The following is a 20,185-nucleotide window of genomic DNA, read 5'->3' as shown; positions in this document are numbered from 1 at the left end:
GTTTGCAGTAACCAGAATGTTATGAAATGGTTAATCTCCAGTGTTATATTTGTGTTCATATTGATGGTTCCTCGTGAACACATGAAGTCTACTTTTATAATCTTGAGATTAGACATTGCACCTCATCTGTCAGTAATAATGCTTGATTCGCCACTCTTCTCTAGCCACATTTTCCATTGAAGCTTTTATATTTAACCTGTTAGTTCTGGAATTAGAATCTAGACTTTTAGGTCCTTTCCTTCTTCTGGATCTGGTATGATGAATCTCCCATTACCTCTAGCACTTCAAAATCTCACTATCCTTTTTAATTTTTTAATACCTGTTTACCTTCTTCTCTCAGTGACAGAACCATTAAAAGCTTTAAAACCAAGAGGTTCAACTGGATTTTCTAATTTGTGTGCTTGACAATTCAACTTCAGATCTTCCTGTTTTGACTGTTGGTTAATAGGAACTCTTGTCTCAAACATTGTTGATTTTCAGTTCCCAGCATTCATCTTGATTTGAAATTATTTACTGCCTGCATTCCTTCTTGGTTTTCCTAACAAATGTGTACCGGCAGTATAGGCTAAAAAAGTTACATCTATAAAATGTAATGAAAATGTAACTGTATCTTTATTATCTTACAGCAGCAGGAGCAGAATGAAGCAAATCGACGTATGTTGCAACGTTACATTGATCATCCCTTGCAACTGTCACTTCCAAATACTGGAGGACCACCTGTGTGTTCATCACCATCACCAACAAGACAAGGTCTTGGAAGACAATGCTTTTCACCAGGCTTTTTCAAGAACAGCTTATCACCAAGCCCAACAAGAAAGGCCTTTGCCACCAGGTATGTTAAAAGAGTTCCAAATGCTGCATTATTAAACTATTTAGCTCAGTGTAATGGTATTTGTGATGCAGACACCACTATTAGTCAGGAAGGTCACTTCTGCCCCAGAACAGTGTGTGCAGGAACTGTGGGTTGTATTCTATCAGTGCCATAGCGAGTGCAAAGTCAGAAGATCTCATTCAGTATAAACATTCTTTAATCAGCATGACTTCTGTACAAGAGGTCATTGTCAGCATCTTGATTGCTTGTCCGGTCATCCAGGCAGCGGTGTGCTACCTCATCATGACTCCTTGGTGTTCATGGCCCTCCACCAGCAGATGTGTATGTTAGACAGTTGGCTGCTGCCTCAGCGGAAGGGGAGCAGCCGTGCTGACACAAGGGAGGCATCACCCGACAAGCTTACAATGTGCACCTTTGAGCAGCAAGACAAGCACACAGAAATCTTGCACTGAATCCAGGAACCTTGGAGTCACCCAGAGTTCTGAATGGAGTCATCCTAGATATGACCTCTACTCAGTGGCAGTGGCTCAAAACCCGGAACAATCAGGTCTAGTGGTGGCTCATAGACCAGTGGCTACCTGATGATGCTGCTTAGCAAGGTTGAAGCTGCTCGGCCTGACAGTGGACTGATAGCTAGTGTGGAGACTGTTACAGCAGGGGCCGTAGTTGAAAGTCAATGAACCAGTCAAAGTAAAAGTACAAATGCCACTAATGGCTGGGTGGGTAAGCAGTTGTAGTTGCTCTGACTAGCTGTGTTGTAACGGGAGCCCGCCTGTCATGTAAGTGGCTACAGAAGTGCAACATTGTCCGTGGCGTGTGAAAATCCAGCCTACCACTATGGCAGACTGCTGTATTGCAGAATGCTACATCAGCAGTAGTCTGGCACCCATTGACAGGATTTCGTAGACGAATCGCCGACACGCCTCTCAGTGGGGTGCGAAGTTTGGTCTGTGGTTGTTACTGCTACAACAGTTATGTACTGTCAACACGTTACCTGCTGTATATGAGATTTGGTGTGTACATTTGCATTTTTCTATATCCCTTCCCCTCACCATCCTTTCCCCATCCCCATTTAGCCTAGCGATATCACTTATATTTGATTATTTTTCTCTACCAAAAAATTAAAAAAAAGACTTCACATATTATGTTTGCAGTTCTCAAATTATGTAAGCTTTCAGTTTGGTTTGGGTTTCTTTCTTTTATTCCCATTCCTTATGCCAAATGGAGAATATGTCTTGCTTCTGATGTGTCTGCATTGCTGTGAAGTTTGGAGATTAAAATGGAAAGTTTTAGAATTGCAGAAAACAGGCTCATTGTATTCCCAGCAAGTTACCTATAACATGCAGTCTGAGCTAAATCTTGGAGAATTTCTTAAAAATTGTTTCAAAAAATCATATATTTAATTCATATCTATCATAATCTGCTGCAGGACTTGAGCACTTGATTGTCTCACACATTTGAATGTATTATGGCCTCTGAATGTGGTAAAAAGTTCCTGAAATGTCTTAACAGAGAAGGATAGGAAGTTATGTGGCTGAATGCTGCAACACAAACTGATTGAGGAAACCACTACAGAAATGTATAGTAAAAAAGTAAACTAGTGTTAATCAACACTGGAAGAAGAGATTGAAAACTGTACTGCTGACACTAGGGGTGTGGAAGAACTGGACGACACATCGAATAAACTGGGAAAAAAAAGAGAGAGAGAGAGAGAGAGAGAGAGAGAGAAAAAACCTCCTAATTCAGATAGAACTCTTTATTATAAATATATGTTGGAGAAAGGATAAAGGATGATACTAATATTGAAAGGAACATAAGCATATTCACTCTGTGCTAAGACGAAAATCACTGGTTTTCAGGCAATAGTTGAAAAGGATTGTTTCTTCAAAGGTAGGTCATGTATCGACACAGTTTATACTTCACAGCATATTGCAAAAAATTATAGGAATATGATCTGTAAATATATGTAGCTATTACGAACACTTTAAAGATCTTTGAAACAGTTGTCTCTCTCCAGCTATGGAATATATTGCAAGAGAGAGCAGAGGAGTGCCAAATCTTGTAATGAAGATAACCAAAAGTCTCTGTATACCAACTGCTTCTTTAATATGTTGTTGATGGTTAGCACAGAGTCATTAAATATTAACTAGGTTGTTACATAAGAATATTACCTATCAGGTATTCTGTTCATTTATTATTTGGATGAATTAATCAACTCTTCATTGGTCATTAGTGAATGAAATCATCCATTTCTGTTTATATGCAATGTGAATGACTTCCCAAGATTTCTAGGCATTAATTGCTTTATTACCATGTATGCTGATGACCCATTGCGATGCCAGTAGTGATATTGAATTAACATGTTTAAAAACATATAAGGCACAGAGGCAGTTATACAAGAATGGCACAAATGCAACACTTAAGCAAAATATTGTAGCTAATCAGGGCCTGATTGAGAAAAAACGCGCAGCAGAATCATCAGTATGGCTAAACAATAAAGTGACATTGAAAATACTGACATTATCTCCCATTTAAGACTTAAGATAAAGTATGTTCTTAATTCATAAACTGTAAATCATACGAAGGGGCGGAACATAAATTACATTGATGTGAGCTTGTGGGTTGCTGTGTAACAGCTAAGTGCATATTGGCTTTTTTGCCAAATGATTCTTTCCGAATTTTGCTGAGTCCACTGCAGGAAACAATGTATCACTAGTTTTATACTTTGTTAAGTGATCAGAATGAACTACAATCTTCTGATCTGGCAGATGTAATTCGACATTGACAGACAACATGAAATGTAATATCTGAAATGATTCATCCCAGTGCCCCATAAATTTCTTAGTTTTGCCAATACTTGGTATAATGTTGATCTGTTACAGTAGCCTTCGGACTTCCAAAAACTCGTTCTAAATGATTGCCAAATTCTTTCACAACTGTCATGTCTTCAGTAGGATCATAATAAGGTAGCAAGATAAATGGCCAAGGTAGATAAAATGTATCGGTTATTTCAGGCTGTTATGCAGAACAATTCAACAACATTGGGTGCTACAGTCTCAACATTTGAAGAGAGATATTTGATCTTTGGCCTTGTGCTCTCTTAGTGCACAGATATCTTGGACATCTTTCATTCATTGGGGATGCCAATAATGGCTCGTGATGCACACTTGTATAGTGCTTTCCCCATTTTATTTCAAAAAATGTCTTGTAATAAAATGCAGTGAGGTAGCCAGTGTCTTACAGTCGGGAATGGATTCTTGTGCCATTTTTAATTCCTCAATAAGAACATAATCTACTACCAGGATCTTAATTTTCGTACTCAAAGCATCTGCATTATAGTTTAACCTTGGCAGGTTCTTGTGTTTGATTATGTAGTTATATTCACTAAGTTTCAAAGCCCATATTAAAAATCTGCTGCTCTGATCTGTTAAATTCAAAACCCGCGTGGTCTGTAATTACTGTGAACTGTCACCCATATAGGTAACACTGAAAGTAACGGGTGATAAGTTTCCTTCTGTCATGCTGTAGTTTTGTTCAGCTTGATTCAGCTGATGTGACGCATAACCAGTTGGTTTTTCTTTGCCGTCTTGTAATTGACTCAAAATGCAGCCAATAGCTATGTTGTCAGCATCTCACAACAAGATAAAAGGTAGCGCAATATCCGGATAAGACAAGAAAGGTGAACATGAAGAACTCCTTTCAGTTTTAAGATGGCACTCTCTGTTTGTTGTCTAGACAAAAGGAGTTTATTTCTTTAGAAATTTTGTGAGTGATTTCTTGGTGGCTGCACAGTTTTCCCACATATGGTGGTAGTAATTTGTTAAACTGAGAAATGATTGCAATTTTTCTCGGTGCTGGAAAATTTGTCACTGAATCCATTAACCACGGATCTGATCTTACACTTCTGCCAGTATTATTTGGGCTAGATAGTGCACTTGTGGTAGCATGGAACTGCGCTTTTCTAATTTCAAATTTAAATTAGCATCACTAAAATGAGTTGGCACATTTCTCAGTCATTATGCATGTTCTCTCATCATACTTGGAAAAATAATCACGCCATGCAGATAAACTAGAACATAGTCAGCTTTAAACCCCGTAAGAATAAATCCGCAAAAAACTGAAATGTAGCAGGACCATTTTGGAGGCCAAAGGCCATCCTTAGGTATTCATAATGCGTAAATGGCAAACAACGGCTATCTTTTCCTGATCTTACAGAGCTATAGACATTTGATAGTAGCCAGAGTGCATATCTAAGGTGGCGAAAAATTTGCATTTGCCAAGGTGATCCTTGGAAGGGTCCTTCTTGAACGCTCTCATATCTACACAGATCGATAAACCATTTCTCCATTATTGATTTCCTTCAGGCCAACCACTGTAGGTGAAGCCCAGAGACTGAAAAGAGGTTGAATTAATCATACTTCTAGCAAATCTGAAATATTTTTCTCCACTATGGGCTGCAAGTGATAAGGTAAGCAACAAGGTTTCTGGACCGCAGGCATACCATCACCTGTAGGGTCCCATAGTATGTTAAGGAAGTTATTGGAAGCTGTTTCTTTTCTTCAGACAAACTTGCAAACTGGGCTAGAACAGGGTACAATACTTCCTGATCTGTCTTACACAGGTGTTAAAGTTTCTTTTCAATTTCCGCTTTTACAGGTGATGTAACTGTTCTTTAAGGCTGTTTGTTTTCTTGGTATGCTGTTATCTAATCAGTATTTAATTTACACACTTTGGCTTGTGAGGTACCTCAGGAAATTTTAACACATCTGCTTCAAAAATCATCCATGGTCAATGACAAAAATGGACTCTCTTCTGTCTTACTCTGTCAAGATAAACTGTGCTTCACATGCACCTGTTTACTATGTAAATCTTTATTTCTTCTTAATGGATCCACTAAGTAAATACTTCGTCTTAACAAATCTTTATTGACCTACAATTTTCCCTGTACCATATGATATTTTCTAGATTTTGTTTAACTTCATTGCTCTGGTACACTATTTAGTGGGTTGTCAGAACATAGTCATTCATTCTTATAGTGAGAACACTGCTAGAATGGTGGAAATTTCCCACAATTTTGGAGCTCATGTGTTTAAAAGTTAACTATGCCTAGAAAATGGTGCAGGATATCATTGCCTAAAATGGCATCAAAATTGTAGTGACGCTTCCAGACCACTTCAAATGTGGACTCGTACTTCCTTCTGCCCGTTTCCAGTCCCACAATTTCTGAAACTACTGAGTAGGTTACCTTTTTGCCCAATCCAGTTAGTCTACAATGCAGTGATTTTAATTCATGACCGCAAGTAGATGTAACAAACAAAACACTTACTGTGCATCTGTATCAATGATAAAGGTAGACTGTCTGCTGTAGATTTTACCCTGCAAAGTTACGTTTGCCACCTGAGTGAGTCCTACTTCTCTTATTGGATGCGCTTTTGGAAGGAAAGTGAGGAGCAGTGGCAGAACTGTTCCATTTTGCATTTCACGTATTGCCATTCCTTTGAGCACTTTGGTAACCTGTTTCGCTAGCTGAGTGATGGCAGAGACAAGCAAATTTGCAAAAACTGCAGTGCACTGCCAGTGAATGCACATCTAGCGGGGCTTACTCTGGTGGAAGATTGTACGAATTACTGGGACTCCTCATGTAGAAACAAAAGTCATATGGCCTCCCTTAGTGTGCCTGGTGAAGCACTCACCTCAGCACCTACCTGCGGATCAGTCCTGCAAACAAATAGGTCTACACAGCAAGCTCCTGATTCACTGAGTAGTACCTCTTTTCTTTCATTACTGACCATTAATACAAGTGTACAACATGACACCGCTGTTATTGTGTCAGCAAAGTGCTCTAAATTTTCTCCAGAATTTTGGCATAGGGTGGAACTTTCTCTGTAGTTTTCACTGTGCTTACATCTATGGCCACCCCCTAGTCCTTTAGCAAGGACATGAAATGCTGTGGTATTTCTGAGCCCTTCCATGGAATTTGCATAACCACATGCCTCTCCTTGCAACTTAAGGTTAGCAACTCTTCTCAGAACTTCATCACTACGTATGGACAGTTTCCCTACATCTATTAAATTTTATATGAAAATGTGAACATTTTCACCTGGTTTATCTTCGAAGGTAGGAACCAGCAAACCGTTTGCAGCATCAGTTACAGGCTTAGATGTAACCGGCTGTAGGAACTCCGGAAATGGAGAAGAAAGGTTAGCTACAAGCACAGTGCTGCTTTGCAGTGTTAAATTTACTTATGTTTCATTTAGGTGCCTTTGCAGGTCTTCATTCTCTACCCAGAATTGATCCAGTCTTGCTTGCTCTCAGTGACATTTCTTGCAGCATAGTAGCTCGGCGGCGTCTTTTCCCTAAAACTGAAGCTCGCAACTTACATTTGTTGCTAGATGAATGGTGTGACGGTGTTGGGCATTGACACAACAGTGGCACTCCCCATCAGGGTGGTGCTGGGTCATTATACCTGCTGGCCGGCAGGCCAGACTGTATGTGCCAAACACTCATCTGTTGTGTTGCAGCATGAAGCCCTCCACAACTGTTTCATGCATCCATTCATGGCTTAGTAATTTGTACGTGACACCTTAAATGTAAAAACAGGGTGAATTCAGTATCATATTCCTGACACTAGTTTGTATATGCCCTAGGGGGTGTATTCAGTGCTGGAAAGCAGTGTAGGCTTGTAATTAATATATGAGGCTCGGGTTTAAAATAAGAAACCACATCAGTTTATTTGCTCATTGGGATTACCAATGGGACAAGATAGGTTAACTCCAGTGACTCCAGACCCATCTCAGAGAAAAGTTGCTCCCATGTGTGTTTGGCGACTTAGCTATAACACAGTGAATAGGGAGTACTGCATGACAGATTTGTCATTGCGATGTTGTCAAAGCTACCTTTGTTGTTGTTGTTGTTGTTGTTGTTGTTGTCGCTCTTCCACCTTTTAGATTTGTTCTCATGGTTCGGCTACTCCGTACTGCAGCTGTGTGTGAGCTTATTCCTGTTGCCATCATATTCAGGCAGGGTGATGCTGTAAGAGTGTGTCTCACTATGTCCAACTACCGAATGATGAACACATCTTCAACAATAATCTTCTGTGTTGTTCCAACACATTGATCAATATTTTGACTTGAGGTCTAAGAATTACAATCTTCATTTGTCTTGAGTGTATATCTGTTGTCTTTGAAGGTGTCCAGGACACCTTCAAGGGGTATCACCAAGGTATACATGTCCACATCCATCAAGTGCTACTGCACTCACCATGCCGCACCTTGCCCTTGTTATTTTATGTCACTGCATACACGTCATCTGCATATCGATCGAGGAGCGCACTGTGGATTGTCCCCACTACATAAAATGTATATGAGAGATATGGCCATCTTTCGCCAGCATGAGTGTCTTCAGTGGAACATAGGTCATTCTCATGAATAAGCCATATTACAACACTACATATTCACTCACAGAGACAGAAGATGCCATGCAAAACTCCTGTAATGCACTCTTTGATGCCATGCAAAACTCCTGTAATGCACTCTTTACAATTCAGTATAACATATCTGACATCATATTACAATTTGTTATCCATTTAATGTATCCTTAATGAAAATAATGTTTTCTTTATAAGTTTATGCATGATTATTTTTTTTTGGTCTCGAAGAGTTAGCATGGAAGATGTCTCTAGTAGGTGGATTCAGCTAACCAAATGACTAAGCCCCCCTACTTGGTATACCTGCCCCCAAACTTCTCCTCACAAGACGCAGCACAGGACGTTTCTTTCTTGAATGCACCTGTCCACAGGCGTAGGACAGCCTCTCTATAGGTCTGCCTGCTCATTTCTACTCCAACTAACCTAAAGCAGGGTACACTTCACCATATAAAATCTGTCCACACAGTATCTCAGTATCATTTTTCACCATGACAGGAAAGATCTCCTTCAGTTATGTCTTGTCTTTACCCCAGTTTTAAAGCATACTGCACCATACTCCATATACAAAACTGCTTTTACCTACGTTTCGTGCTTTGTGGAAACACATCGGTGTTAGCATATTACTTTGGGTTACGATAATCCCATGTTCATTTCCTTTTCTCAGGATACTTTAGGTCTGCTACTATGTATGTATTTAAAATTATCCAAGCCAACACATACAGCTCAATTTATCACTAAAAATACCTCAAGAAATAATAAAGCAATGACTGAAATTGCCATTTCTGGATTTTATATTGACGACAAAACCTGCCAGGGTAGTCAACATAAGTATTTTCTTTTCTCCATTGTCACTTATTTTATAAAGCACCTATATCACAATATGTATCCGGGTGATTAGCTATCATTTGTCTTCTCACACTGATTGAACATTATGTTACTTGAATACTGCCTAATTTTCACGTCCACTACTACCGTTCCTTGTGTAAGTCCTACTCTCTACTTAAAACTGATAAAACAATCTTGTTTTATTGATTATGCATCTGCACTATAAATTGATCAATTTCTCTCTAGATGGCACAACTATCTTGTGCTCATTACACTCGCATTAGCACATTGTATTTTAGAATGTTGGGCTGCAGACACGGGCTTTCCTCCATTATCTTCCCCCACAATGTGTGACATGCCTTAAAGCAGTGTACTGACCCCATACACAATATGTGTATGGCACAAAACTATGTCCATTTGTCCAAGTCATATTGTCACACATGTGTTGTGCTCCTCAGCCATCCTGTGGCAACAGGTTGTGATAGAAACATGGGTAAAAGAGAAGGGATTCACTGATAGACACATACGGATATCGACAGTTAGAGAAGGAAGAAAGGAAAGAGAAGAATTGATTTGTTAAGGTCGAAGAAAGAAATAAAGAAAGAATATAGCCCCGAAAGGCAAAATCTCTTACCACACCCCACCCCAAGGAATTTCCTCTTTTGCTAAAGAATGTATCTCTTTCTGTAAGAAACATACTACCTCCTATTAAGACTTTCAAAATTATGGTACTTACGCTTATCCACATGGCAACTTTTAATGCTTTCTTGCTTTCACAAACAAGGATGCAGTTTAGTTATTTAATAAGGTAGAATAGTAAGAGGTACATGATATAGAATAGTGTAGGGGTAAGGAATGCTTTTAGAGAAATTAAAGAAGAAATACAAAAGCCATTAATTCTGATTTCCAATGGGTGTTATTCTGCTAAATTTGTGAAGTGTGCAAATTCTCCTGGTGGTTCACATTTCTTAATCATATTAACATTGTATAGTCCCTTCCCCTGGCCTGTATCTGGATCTGCCAGGAACAGTGCCTTCAGACATAATAATCCCACCACCTTAAAAGGTCTGCAATACTGTGGAAAGAACTTTCTAGTCTCTTTCTTTATGTTTGAACTATGATGAACATCTTTTACAAAAACAAAGCTATGTACACTGAATATAGGTACATCTGTTGTATTGTTGAACTTGCAAAGTATGCGCTGGACTTATTCATAACTTGCTTCTTATCTTAATGTCTATTACTGCTGCCTCTTCTTCCTCTGAAGGGGGGTATCTAAACAATTTTAATAATGGTTCTCCTATAAATCTCTTATTCATTATCTCTATCGGTGATAACTCAGTGCAGATACGGGTTAACTCATTCAATGTGACATGGAATTCTGGTATCGTCTGTGCCCATGTGGTATGTTTGTGGGATCAGTATGTTGTACATAATCAGCCAAACTCTTTCATTACTGTCTCTCACGCATTAGAGTGCAAGTGATATTTTGATATGGTTACGTTATATACTCCTTTCCTTGCCAAAAACTTGAAAATTGTAGCTGGTAATCTGTGGTCCATCATCAATAGTTATTTAAACAATAGATTGCTGTGGTTGTATTAGCTTGCTTGATTGGATAAAGCATTACACATTTCCACCCGTACACTACCAGCACAAAAATATAAGTCACATACCCTCTACCCATAGGTAGTTGGCCAAAAATCTGCTGCAATAAGATCCTGTAATCTTTTAGATACCATGGGATACGGCATGTATTTTATACCACTATTATATTCTTTGACCTTTTGACATATAATAAAACTCTGCAATAGTTTAATTACTTTTTGACAACAATTTTAAAATAATAAAATTTATTCACATGTTGTGTGCATTTACGTGTTCCAAAATGTCCATAACGTTTGTGTATGATTCATATTAATTTGTCCTCAGCATACTGAGACATGCATAATATCCAACATGGAGCACGTAAATTTCCAAAATAAAATATCATTTTTTTATTGTCCATGAAAGTTGTTCTGATGGCACCAGGGAACCATTTTTACACTTTTGATATTTCTCACTGAGTCCACAGTTCGTGGTCTTGCGGTAGCGTTCTTGCTTCCCGCGCATGGGGTCCTGTGTTCGATTCCCGGCGGGATCAGGGAGTTGTCCTGCCTCGTGATGACTGGGTGTTGTGGTGTCGTCTTCATCATCATCATCATCATCATCATCATCATCATCCCCATTATGGTCCGAGGAAGGCAATGGTAAACCACCTCCACTAGGACCTTGCCTAGTACAGCAGTGCGGGTCTCCCGCATCGTCCCCTATGCTCCTCGGAGTATGGGACCTCATCATCATTTCTCACTGAAGTAGTCATCATCTTTTATTTCTTGCATGATCTTGAGAGCTAAATTGCATACCTCATCATTGGCAAAGCTAATACCTAAGAAATTAATTTCGAATATCATCCCAGAGCCCATTGTACATTTCATATTGTTCTTACCTAATGGTAGCCTAGAGAATACATCGGAAACTTGGTTCTCCGATACTTTTATATAGTTTATCTCTAGTGGAAATTGCTGTAAAAAGACAACCCACCTCATCATGTGGTAATATAGTAGTATGCTCTCCATGAGAAAGGCTAATACTTGATGGTCAGTATGTTTAACTACTTTCGAGCCCCAAATCAATGCCTGCAATTTCTTTATGCTCCAAACGATAGCAAGCTGTTTCTTCTCTGTAGCTGTGTAATTCATCTCATGTTTACTTAAACTATTACTTGTGAAAGCAATTGTTCTGTGCTCCCCTATTTCCAGGTCCCTTTTTCCTTGGGATAATTCCATGACTGTACCATATTCTCAGGCATCTGTGTCTAATTTGAAAGGTTCATGTATCACAGGATGCTTCAAAATAGGTGGTTTCACAAGTGTCTGCTTGATATTACCAAATGCTTCTGCTGTGCCATCATTCCATATCCATTTTGCTTTCTGTTTCAACAAACTTATTAAGTGGGGGTCATTCATAATTTGTCCAGGTCTATAACGATGATAAAACCCTTCTAATCCTAGGAATGAATGTAATTGCCTAGCATTCTGTGGTTCTAGACAATCTTTTACAACTCTTACCCTATCGAAGTCTGGCTTTATACCATTTACCCCCCCCTCCTCCCCCCCCCCCCCCCGCCCCCCCCCCCCTCCTCCCAAAGTGTCCCAAAAACTTAAGTTTTTCCCTAGTTTGATTGTAATACCTTTTTCATAAAACTTTCTTATGGTTTTAGTTAATAGTGTACAATATTCTTCCCATGTTTTTGACACCAGCAGAGTATCATTAACTTCTATGAGTAGCTCTTATTGTAATCTTCATCCTAACACTTGATCCAGAGTGTGAATAAAGACTGGCACAGAGATATTCAAATCAAAAGATAAGATGCCAAATTGGTAAGATTTTCCATCAAATGAGAAAGCTGCTGCTGCTTTTTTTTTTTTTTTTTTCTCCCCTTGGAGCTTCCTTACAGACAGTAAATCCATTGAACTACAATACTGGGTCTGCTCTAATTTGGCTAACAGTTCACTGATACTTACAGGTTTATCCCCTTCCATTTCTGTGTGTTTATTAAGTGTATGTGTGTCTGAAACTAAACATTCACCTCCTGTGGCTTTTTAACCACTTTTAATGGGTTGTACATGCCTGTAGTCCGTTCAGCCACCTGATTATCAACCAGTTTGTTAATGTCATCCTGTACTACAAATCTTAAAGGCACAGTATAAGGTTTGCAAAAGAATGGGTTGTTAGTCTTGATATCAAAGGGAGAAATGTAATCTCCTATAACTTCTGACTTATTGGAGTTTGATAGAGTATGACACACTGCCACTTTCTGATCGTCCATTAACATCTTAGATTTGTAAGCTTCCTTGCTTAGTACTTTTGCTTTTGTGACTAACATCTGTATGACCGTATTACATGTAACTACTTCATGGCTTATTTTGGAGGAGTTTAATATACACGTAGCACCAACTTCATATGACAGACTAGCTGTATGAAAATCTAAAATCCCTTTGTATTTTAGCAGCCAGTCTATTCCCAAGAGTATACGCTTAAATTAATATTTGAGACATCCAATAAAGGCTGAATACATTGAAACCATACCAACTTTATGAGACTCTTATCTCAGACTTAATTGATTTATTTTTTATTTTGGTAATACCTACAGTAGTACACACTCCAGTAACTGGTAGTGTAGGATCTAATTGTTTCTGTTTTATATTGTGTAATAATTCTTCTGATATCAGTGATACTTTAGTACCTGAATCAATGTATATATCTGCCTTCTCCTAGCACAATAGGTTTTGTGAGGATACTCATGGTTTCCCCTTCCTCCTCCTCTAGTAACGATTCGTTATTGGAATTGTGTTTTGCACTGGCCACTAAGTTATGTATTTTAGGGCCAACTATGGATTGGTCACATTCTGGATTTTGGCCCTCAACCCAGGAATTTTATGTTTTCCGTTATAATTACCAGATAACTGCCTATTATTACATATTTATTAACTCCGACATATGATCCGCATTATTATCCACATTATTAACAGGAGTGGGTAGTAATACCTCTGACTGTATATTATTATTGATAGTTGTACTCGGATTATTACATCTGTCGTTGATGCAACAGTCATTTCTCTGTTCTTTGCAAATGAATTTGAAAACCATCTTTGTCGCCCTTGTTTCGATTAGAATTACGAACATTTTCATTGTGTTCCTTGTTGAGGGTATCTAATCCCTGAGTAAATCATCCACAGTTGTCCAGCCTCTATCCCAAATTTTTTTATGCATGTAATGTGGCAGTTGACTTATTAACACCCTTACCAAGTGTGGTTCCTCTAATGGGTTATCTAAATATTTCAGTCTCATCAGATACCACTCCAGGTACCTTTTATAGCTACTCCAAGAACTATTTTGATGCTTTGGGTCAACTAAATCCAGTAGTAACATGCCTTGTTTGCTAGGAGACCAATATTTCCTCTTAAAACTTTCCTGAAAATCCTCCCAGGACTTGAAATCTTCAGAATGGGCATTCGCCAATTCTGCTGAATCACTAACTAAATAACTAAGTGTAAAATCTGTCTTCCTGGAGTCCTCCCATCTTTTTGATGATGATCTGGAGAACATCCTTAAAAATGTACCGGATCCACGTCCCCATCTGGTGTGAACTTTTTAAACTGTTTGGAAAAATTTAGTCTGTTTCCCATTTGAATACCCTCAAAAAACTCACAAGAGACACCAACATTATCATTAGTCTCATTAGTTCTAAATTCCGTTTTTACAATTTCCAAGGCGTCCCACAATTTCTGCGTTTCCTTTCTGTGATCTACAGCATGTCCCAAATAATTGGTTTTAGTACTAATAGATTCAACTGTATCAAGTACTTCTTGTTTTACAAGCTTCTGTAATGTCTCTTCCAAACCAGTCGATATTGCTTGGGTACTCAGAATTTCATTTAATAATTTTCTCTGCTCTAACATTTCGACCTGCTCCTGTAAACCTGAGATTTGGTTGTCTACGGGTTGTACTTTGTTATGACTTCATTATGTAATTCATTCCTCACTAAATCACACTGTGCATTAATATCCATTTGTGCTTTTTTGGGCAAATAATTTAATTCTTTCTCCATAGCAGTAATTTTATTTTCATGTATGTTAACTATCGATATTGACTCTTCTTTAAATACTTCTGCCTGCAATTTAATTGCTTCCAACTCGGTAATGGTAGCCTCTGACTTTTGGTTGATACTTTTTTCTAGCTTTTTTAAAAGTAGCATCCTCTTGAACAATGATTGTACCTTCCAATTTTGGATTAAGCTCTTCTTCTAATTTTCCATTAAGGTTATCTTCAAATTTCTTACTACTTTCATCTTGTGCTTTAATAGCTTCCTCTAATTTTTTCGTCAATACTTAAATTCAGTTCTACTTTAATATCATTCCCATGTACTTTAAGGGCTGTATTTATATTAAAGTTTAATTTGGCTTGAAAGGCTCCCTTTAAATTCCTTAGCATTTCTTCTAATTTCTTGTTAAATGATTCACTGTTTTCCTACATAACCTCACTGTTCTGTTCCACAAATAACCTACCTGCTACCATTTTACTAGTCCACACAGACATACACTACTAACTCCAAACTCATTATTTAAACTCAATGTTCACTGAGTTTCTTCACTCACAAATGTTGGTGACTAATCCTGTAAGTTCCCGAATGCACAACAATAAAATTTTTGTGGCGGCGTTCGTAATGACAAACAATTCGCTGTAGAAACGGCTTACGAAGTCACCGCCACACTTTTAATAGCGGGCCGACCGGTCCGCTGGAACAGTGAACAGAAAGATGAAAACCCAAACACTCTGATTAAATAAAAGTCGGTACTTATCTTTATTAACGAAGATACAGAAACACAGTAGTGAACTCCGTGTCTACAAAATCTGTGTAGTCCGAGTCGGAGCGGCTAGGTCAGCGTCGGCTGACGACAAACAACTACTCTGCTGCGATGAACACACAACTGACTAGCAAGTACACAATTCGGTGGCGAGTATACAACTGAGCGGCGAATACAGAACTGTCCTAGCGCTCGCGACTCCAGCGCTTAAGAACCCAGAAGCCAGCGGTGGCGCGCGCAGACTTGCGGCGATTTGCTGTCTCGCTGGCACTGCTTATGCAGACGGCGTCTGGACTTTGATGCTGCCAACCTCTTGGCAGCGGGCTCGGGTGGCATTACTGGCTAGGATATAACACTCCTCCCCCCCAAATCGCCGCACCTTCGTTGAGTAATGACATGGCGAGCGTCGACGGCGGGGGAGGGGTCTGGCCGCAGGCGTAGCAGAAGAGACCGGGGCGGAGACTGTTGTTGGTGGCAGAATCTGGGCGACCAGTGCGGCGCAACTGGTTCTGATGCCTCCTGTGCACCCCAGTAGCACCTTGAACAGTATAAAAACCACGACCCTGGACACTTATCACGGTACCACGTTCCCAACGACGGCGACCGTGATAAACTCTGATAAAAAAACGGCGTCGTTGCGCTGAAAACGCGTGCGATGCTCAGAAGCGGCGGGTCGATCCGGGGGGTGCAACAACCGTAGTAGGGTGCGATGACAACGGCCGTGGAGAAGCTCCGCAGGCGAAGGGCCGTCGCGTGGCGTGGTCCGGTACGATGACAGGAACGTGATGAGGGCCTGCTGACGAGAGTGCGTAGCACGAAGGCGGTCCATATGATCCTTGAATGTGCGTACAAAACGTTCCGCTGCACCATTCGATTGAGGGTGGAATGGCGGAGTAAGAACATGGCGAATGCCATTGGCAGAACAAAAACTTTCAAATTCAGCAGAGGTAAATTGTGGACCATTGTCAGACACTAAAACTTCTGGAAGACCCTCAATACAAAAAATTGAAGTCAATGCCTGTATAGTTTGTGCAGACGTTGTAGACTGCATGGGCACAACAAACGGAAAATTACTAAATGCATCTATCACGATGAGCCAACGAGAATTCCAATATGGACCAGTGAAATCAATATGTACTCGCTGCCAGGGACCGGCAGAGCGTGCCCACTCAAAATAGCGTTGAGGCGGAGCAGCTTGGTGTTCGGCACACGTCGAACAATCTATAGACATCTGCGTAATCTGCTTATCAATGCCGATCCATGTACAATGACGGCGGGCAAGCTGCTTGGTGCGGACCACTCCCCAATGACCTTGATGCAACAAGTCGAGGACCTAGGATTGGAGCACTTGGGGAACCACTACACGAAGCTGGTCATTCTCGGTGCGTAACAGCAAAACTCCGTGCGAAACAGACAACAGATGACGTTGCGGATAATAGCGACGAACCACAGGATCCAGTATGTCCTTTGCCTTGGACGGCCAACCACGTTGAACAAAACGTAATAGTAAACTCAGATGAGGATCCGTAGCTGTCTCACGTGCCACCTGACGATAATCAATCGGAAAATCCCGGAGGGATTGATGCTCATCGACATCAATCTGATGGCAAGAGTCGTCAGAGGAATCGAAGACATCATCCACAGCAATCGGCAATCTAGAAAGCGCGTCAGCGTTTGCATGCTGAGCTGTAGGGCGATACAGTATCTCATCCTGGTATTGTGATAACAAAAGAGCCCAACGTTGTAGTCTCTGAGCTGTCCGCTGAGGAACTGGTTTAGACGGATGAAACAGTGACATCAGGGGCTTGTGATCTGTTACTAAATAGAATGGTCTACCATAGAGGTAGTGATGGAATTTTGTGACACCGAACACAATAGCCAACGCTTCCTTGTCCAATTGGCTATAATTACACTGAGCTTTGTTTAGCAATTTAGATGCGAACGCAATACGACGTTCGGTGTTACCGACTCGGTGAGACAACACAGCACCGAGGCCGAAAGAAGAGGCATCACAAGCCAACACCAGAGGCTTGTTAGGGTCGTAATGGACCAGACAACGATCATTCAATAAAGCCTCTTTAAGCTGCTGAAAGGCTGATTGGCAATCAGCTGACCACACAAACGGAACATTCTTACGGCGGAGACGATGCAACGGTGCAATAATCTGTGATGCATTAGGTATAAACCTAATATAATACGTCAATTTGCCAAGAACTGCTTGCAATTCATGCAGATTGCGAGGGGCGGGCAAATCACGAATAGCTGCTAAATGTGACTGGGAGGGATGAATGCCTTGAGCATTAATAACATGTCCCAGATACTCCATCTCCGTAAGGAAAAATGAACATTTATCGATGTTGCAACGTAGGCCTGCCTGAGACAACACTTTAAACAAACACTCCAAATTACGGAAATGTTCAGCAGGCGTCCGACCGGACACAACAATATCGTCTAAATAGTTGCAACACGATGGCACATTAGCCAGAAGTTGTGACAAAAAACGCTGAAAAACAGCTGGAGCTGACGCACAACCAAAAGGCAAACGCAGAAAACGGAACAACCCCAACGACATGTTGATGACAAAATACTGTTGTGATTGCTCGTCGAGGGGCAGTTGCAAATATGCTTCACGGAGATCAATTTCGGAAAAGAAACGACCTTCCCCTAACTTATCCATCAGCTCGTCCGGTCTAGGCAAAGGAAAAGAATCAATGACAGTCTGAGGATTAACTGTCGACTTAAAATCAGCACACAAACTTAACTTGCCAGACGGTTTCTTTATAATAACTAAGGGAGAAGCCCACTGGCTCGCTGAAACGGGTTGAATAACACCGTTGTTTTGCCAACGATGAAGTTCATCTTCTACAGGTGCCCGGAGGGCGTGAGGCACTGGACGAGCACTACAAAATCGAGGCTGAGCATTATCTTTTAACGTAATATGAGCGGCAAAGTTCGCAGCACAACCTAGTTCGTCTTTAAATATGTCACTGTATCATTTACACAAATCGGTTATGCTGTCTTGAGGAACAACAACAGAATTAATTTGCAACACATTGTCCTGGATAGACAGGCCAAACAAGTCAAAACAGTCTAATCCGAAAATGTTTACACTGTCTGTAGCGCGGAGCACTGTGAATGAATGAAACTGTTTTGGTATTGCCACGGAATGTGGCTGGCACGCTACATACACCTAACACAGGAATTTGTTCTCCACTATAAGTAGCCAAAGAATGTTTTGCCGCTGAAAGTTTAGGGCGGCCGATAGCCGCATACGTAGCACTATTTATGAGAGTCACATACGCACCAGTGTCTAATTGAAAATTGAAGGTCTTATCCTGGATGCGTAGCTTCACAAATAGTTTATTACACTGTCTCTGGATCGGTGCAGTGGAGGCGGAAGACACAAAATCAGCGCGTTTAGCGCGTGTTCGCTGCTTACGACAACTCGTGGGTTGGGCGGGTGGAACAACAACGCCCGCTTCACTTGCAGTCTGTACATTACTTTTTACAGCGTTTGAATTACGCTTGGGTCGCATAGCAGAGGGCTGGGTGGGTGAATTATTGCGAACAAGTTTATTACCCACACGAACCGTGGAAGAGTCTTTAAACGTGACCTTCTGGGCGGGCTGGCTTTGAAGAACATGAATATCCATGGGCTGGGCAGCACTAGAATTGTTCTTGCGTTTACGCAAACAAACAGTCTGGATGTGTCCTTTCCTTTGACAAAAGTGACAAACCGCGTTTCTTAACGGGCAACGTTCACGAGGATGAGCAAGAACACATTTAGGGCAAGACTTAACTCTATTATTTTGCACACGCGGCTGACGAATGTGTTTAACATGACGCGGCCGGCTAGTGTTTACAGTCTGACTCTGCCGGTGGGGCCGCGGGCATGACATAACTTGCTTAGCACAGGCAATTTGAGAAATACATGGCTGATCTAACTCACACTCAGCATAGTCAAAAGTATCTTGGGCTTCAATGATGTTCATCACAGTCTCTAATGACGGGTCAGGCAACTTTAAGATGGCAGCACGAATACGAGAATCTGCAATGTTTTGAGTAATAGCATCTCTTAACGTGACATCACTGTAGGAAGCTCCACACACACAATTAAATCGGCACTGACGGGTGAGGCCCCGTAAATCTGTTAACCACTGTTTATTAGATTGATGTGGCAGTTTCTTTAATCTGAAGAACTTGAATCTGGCTGCTGCCACATCAACTCGCGACTCGAAATACTCAGCAAGCTTGTTAACAACAACGTCATAGTCTAAAGCTTCTGGCTTGGATTCCGGGAACAACTTACAAAGTAGTCGATAGACTTCCACGCCTGCAGTGGAAATTAAATAAAGCTGCCGCTCAGTACCTGTGATTTTGTAGACTGTCATGTGCGCCTGCAACTGCGCGAAATATTCTCGCCATTCTTCTCTTGATGCATCAAAAGCACGGAAAGGGGGTGCTGCCTGTGCTTGTTCCTTTTGTGTTGGAGGATTAGCCGCTTGTTTGGCGATTGCTTCCACCAGACTTTGTATTTGCTGACTCTGTAACAAGATCAACTGTTGTAATTCGGCAGACATAGTGAACACAAATTAAACCAGCCCCCAAAATTTTATCGCTATAATTAGTATAACCAGAAACAAGTTGAACCAGCCCTGCACACGAGTTCGGAAGCCCTCGTCACCAGTTTTG

The 20,185-nt window shown here is 40.6% G+C and overlaps 1 protein-coding gene across 2 annotated transcripts in view; it reads left to right on the top strand.

Annotated features, from left to right (window-relative positions):
• LOC124776594 (P2R1A-PPP2R2A-interacting phosphatase regulator 1-like) overlaps positions 1-20,185 on the top strand; it is a 66,589-nt gene that overhangs the window by 33,625 nt on the left and 12,779 nt on the right. The window contains exon 4 of one of the 2 annotated variants that reach the window (XM_047251654.1): positions 630-832. In XM_047251654.1, the coding sequence (XP_047107610.1) occupies positions 630-832 (203 nt within the window). Of the gene's footprint in view, positions 1-626; positions 833-20,185 lie in introns of both variants that reach the window. The other variant, XM_047251653.1, reaches the window with a different exon arrangement.

This window comes from Schistocerca piceifrons, chromosome 2, assembly GCF_021461385.2.
Source record: "Schistocerca piceifrons isolate TAMUIC-IGC-003096 chromosome 2, iqSchPice1.1, whole genome shotgun sequence".
Classification (NCBI taxonomy): Eukaryota; Metazoa; Arthropoda; class Insecta; order Orthoptera; family Acrididae; genus Schistocerca; species Schistocerca piceifrons.
The sequence above is the reverse complement of the archived record's forward strand: the minus strand, read 5'-3'. Positions and strand labels throughout refer to the sequence as shown.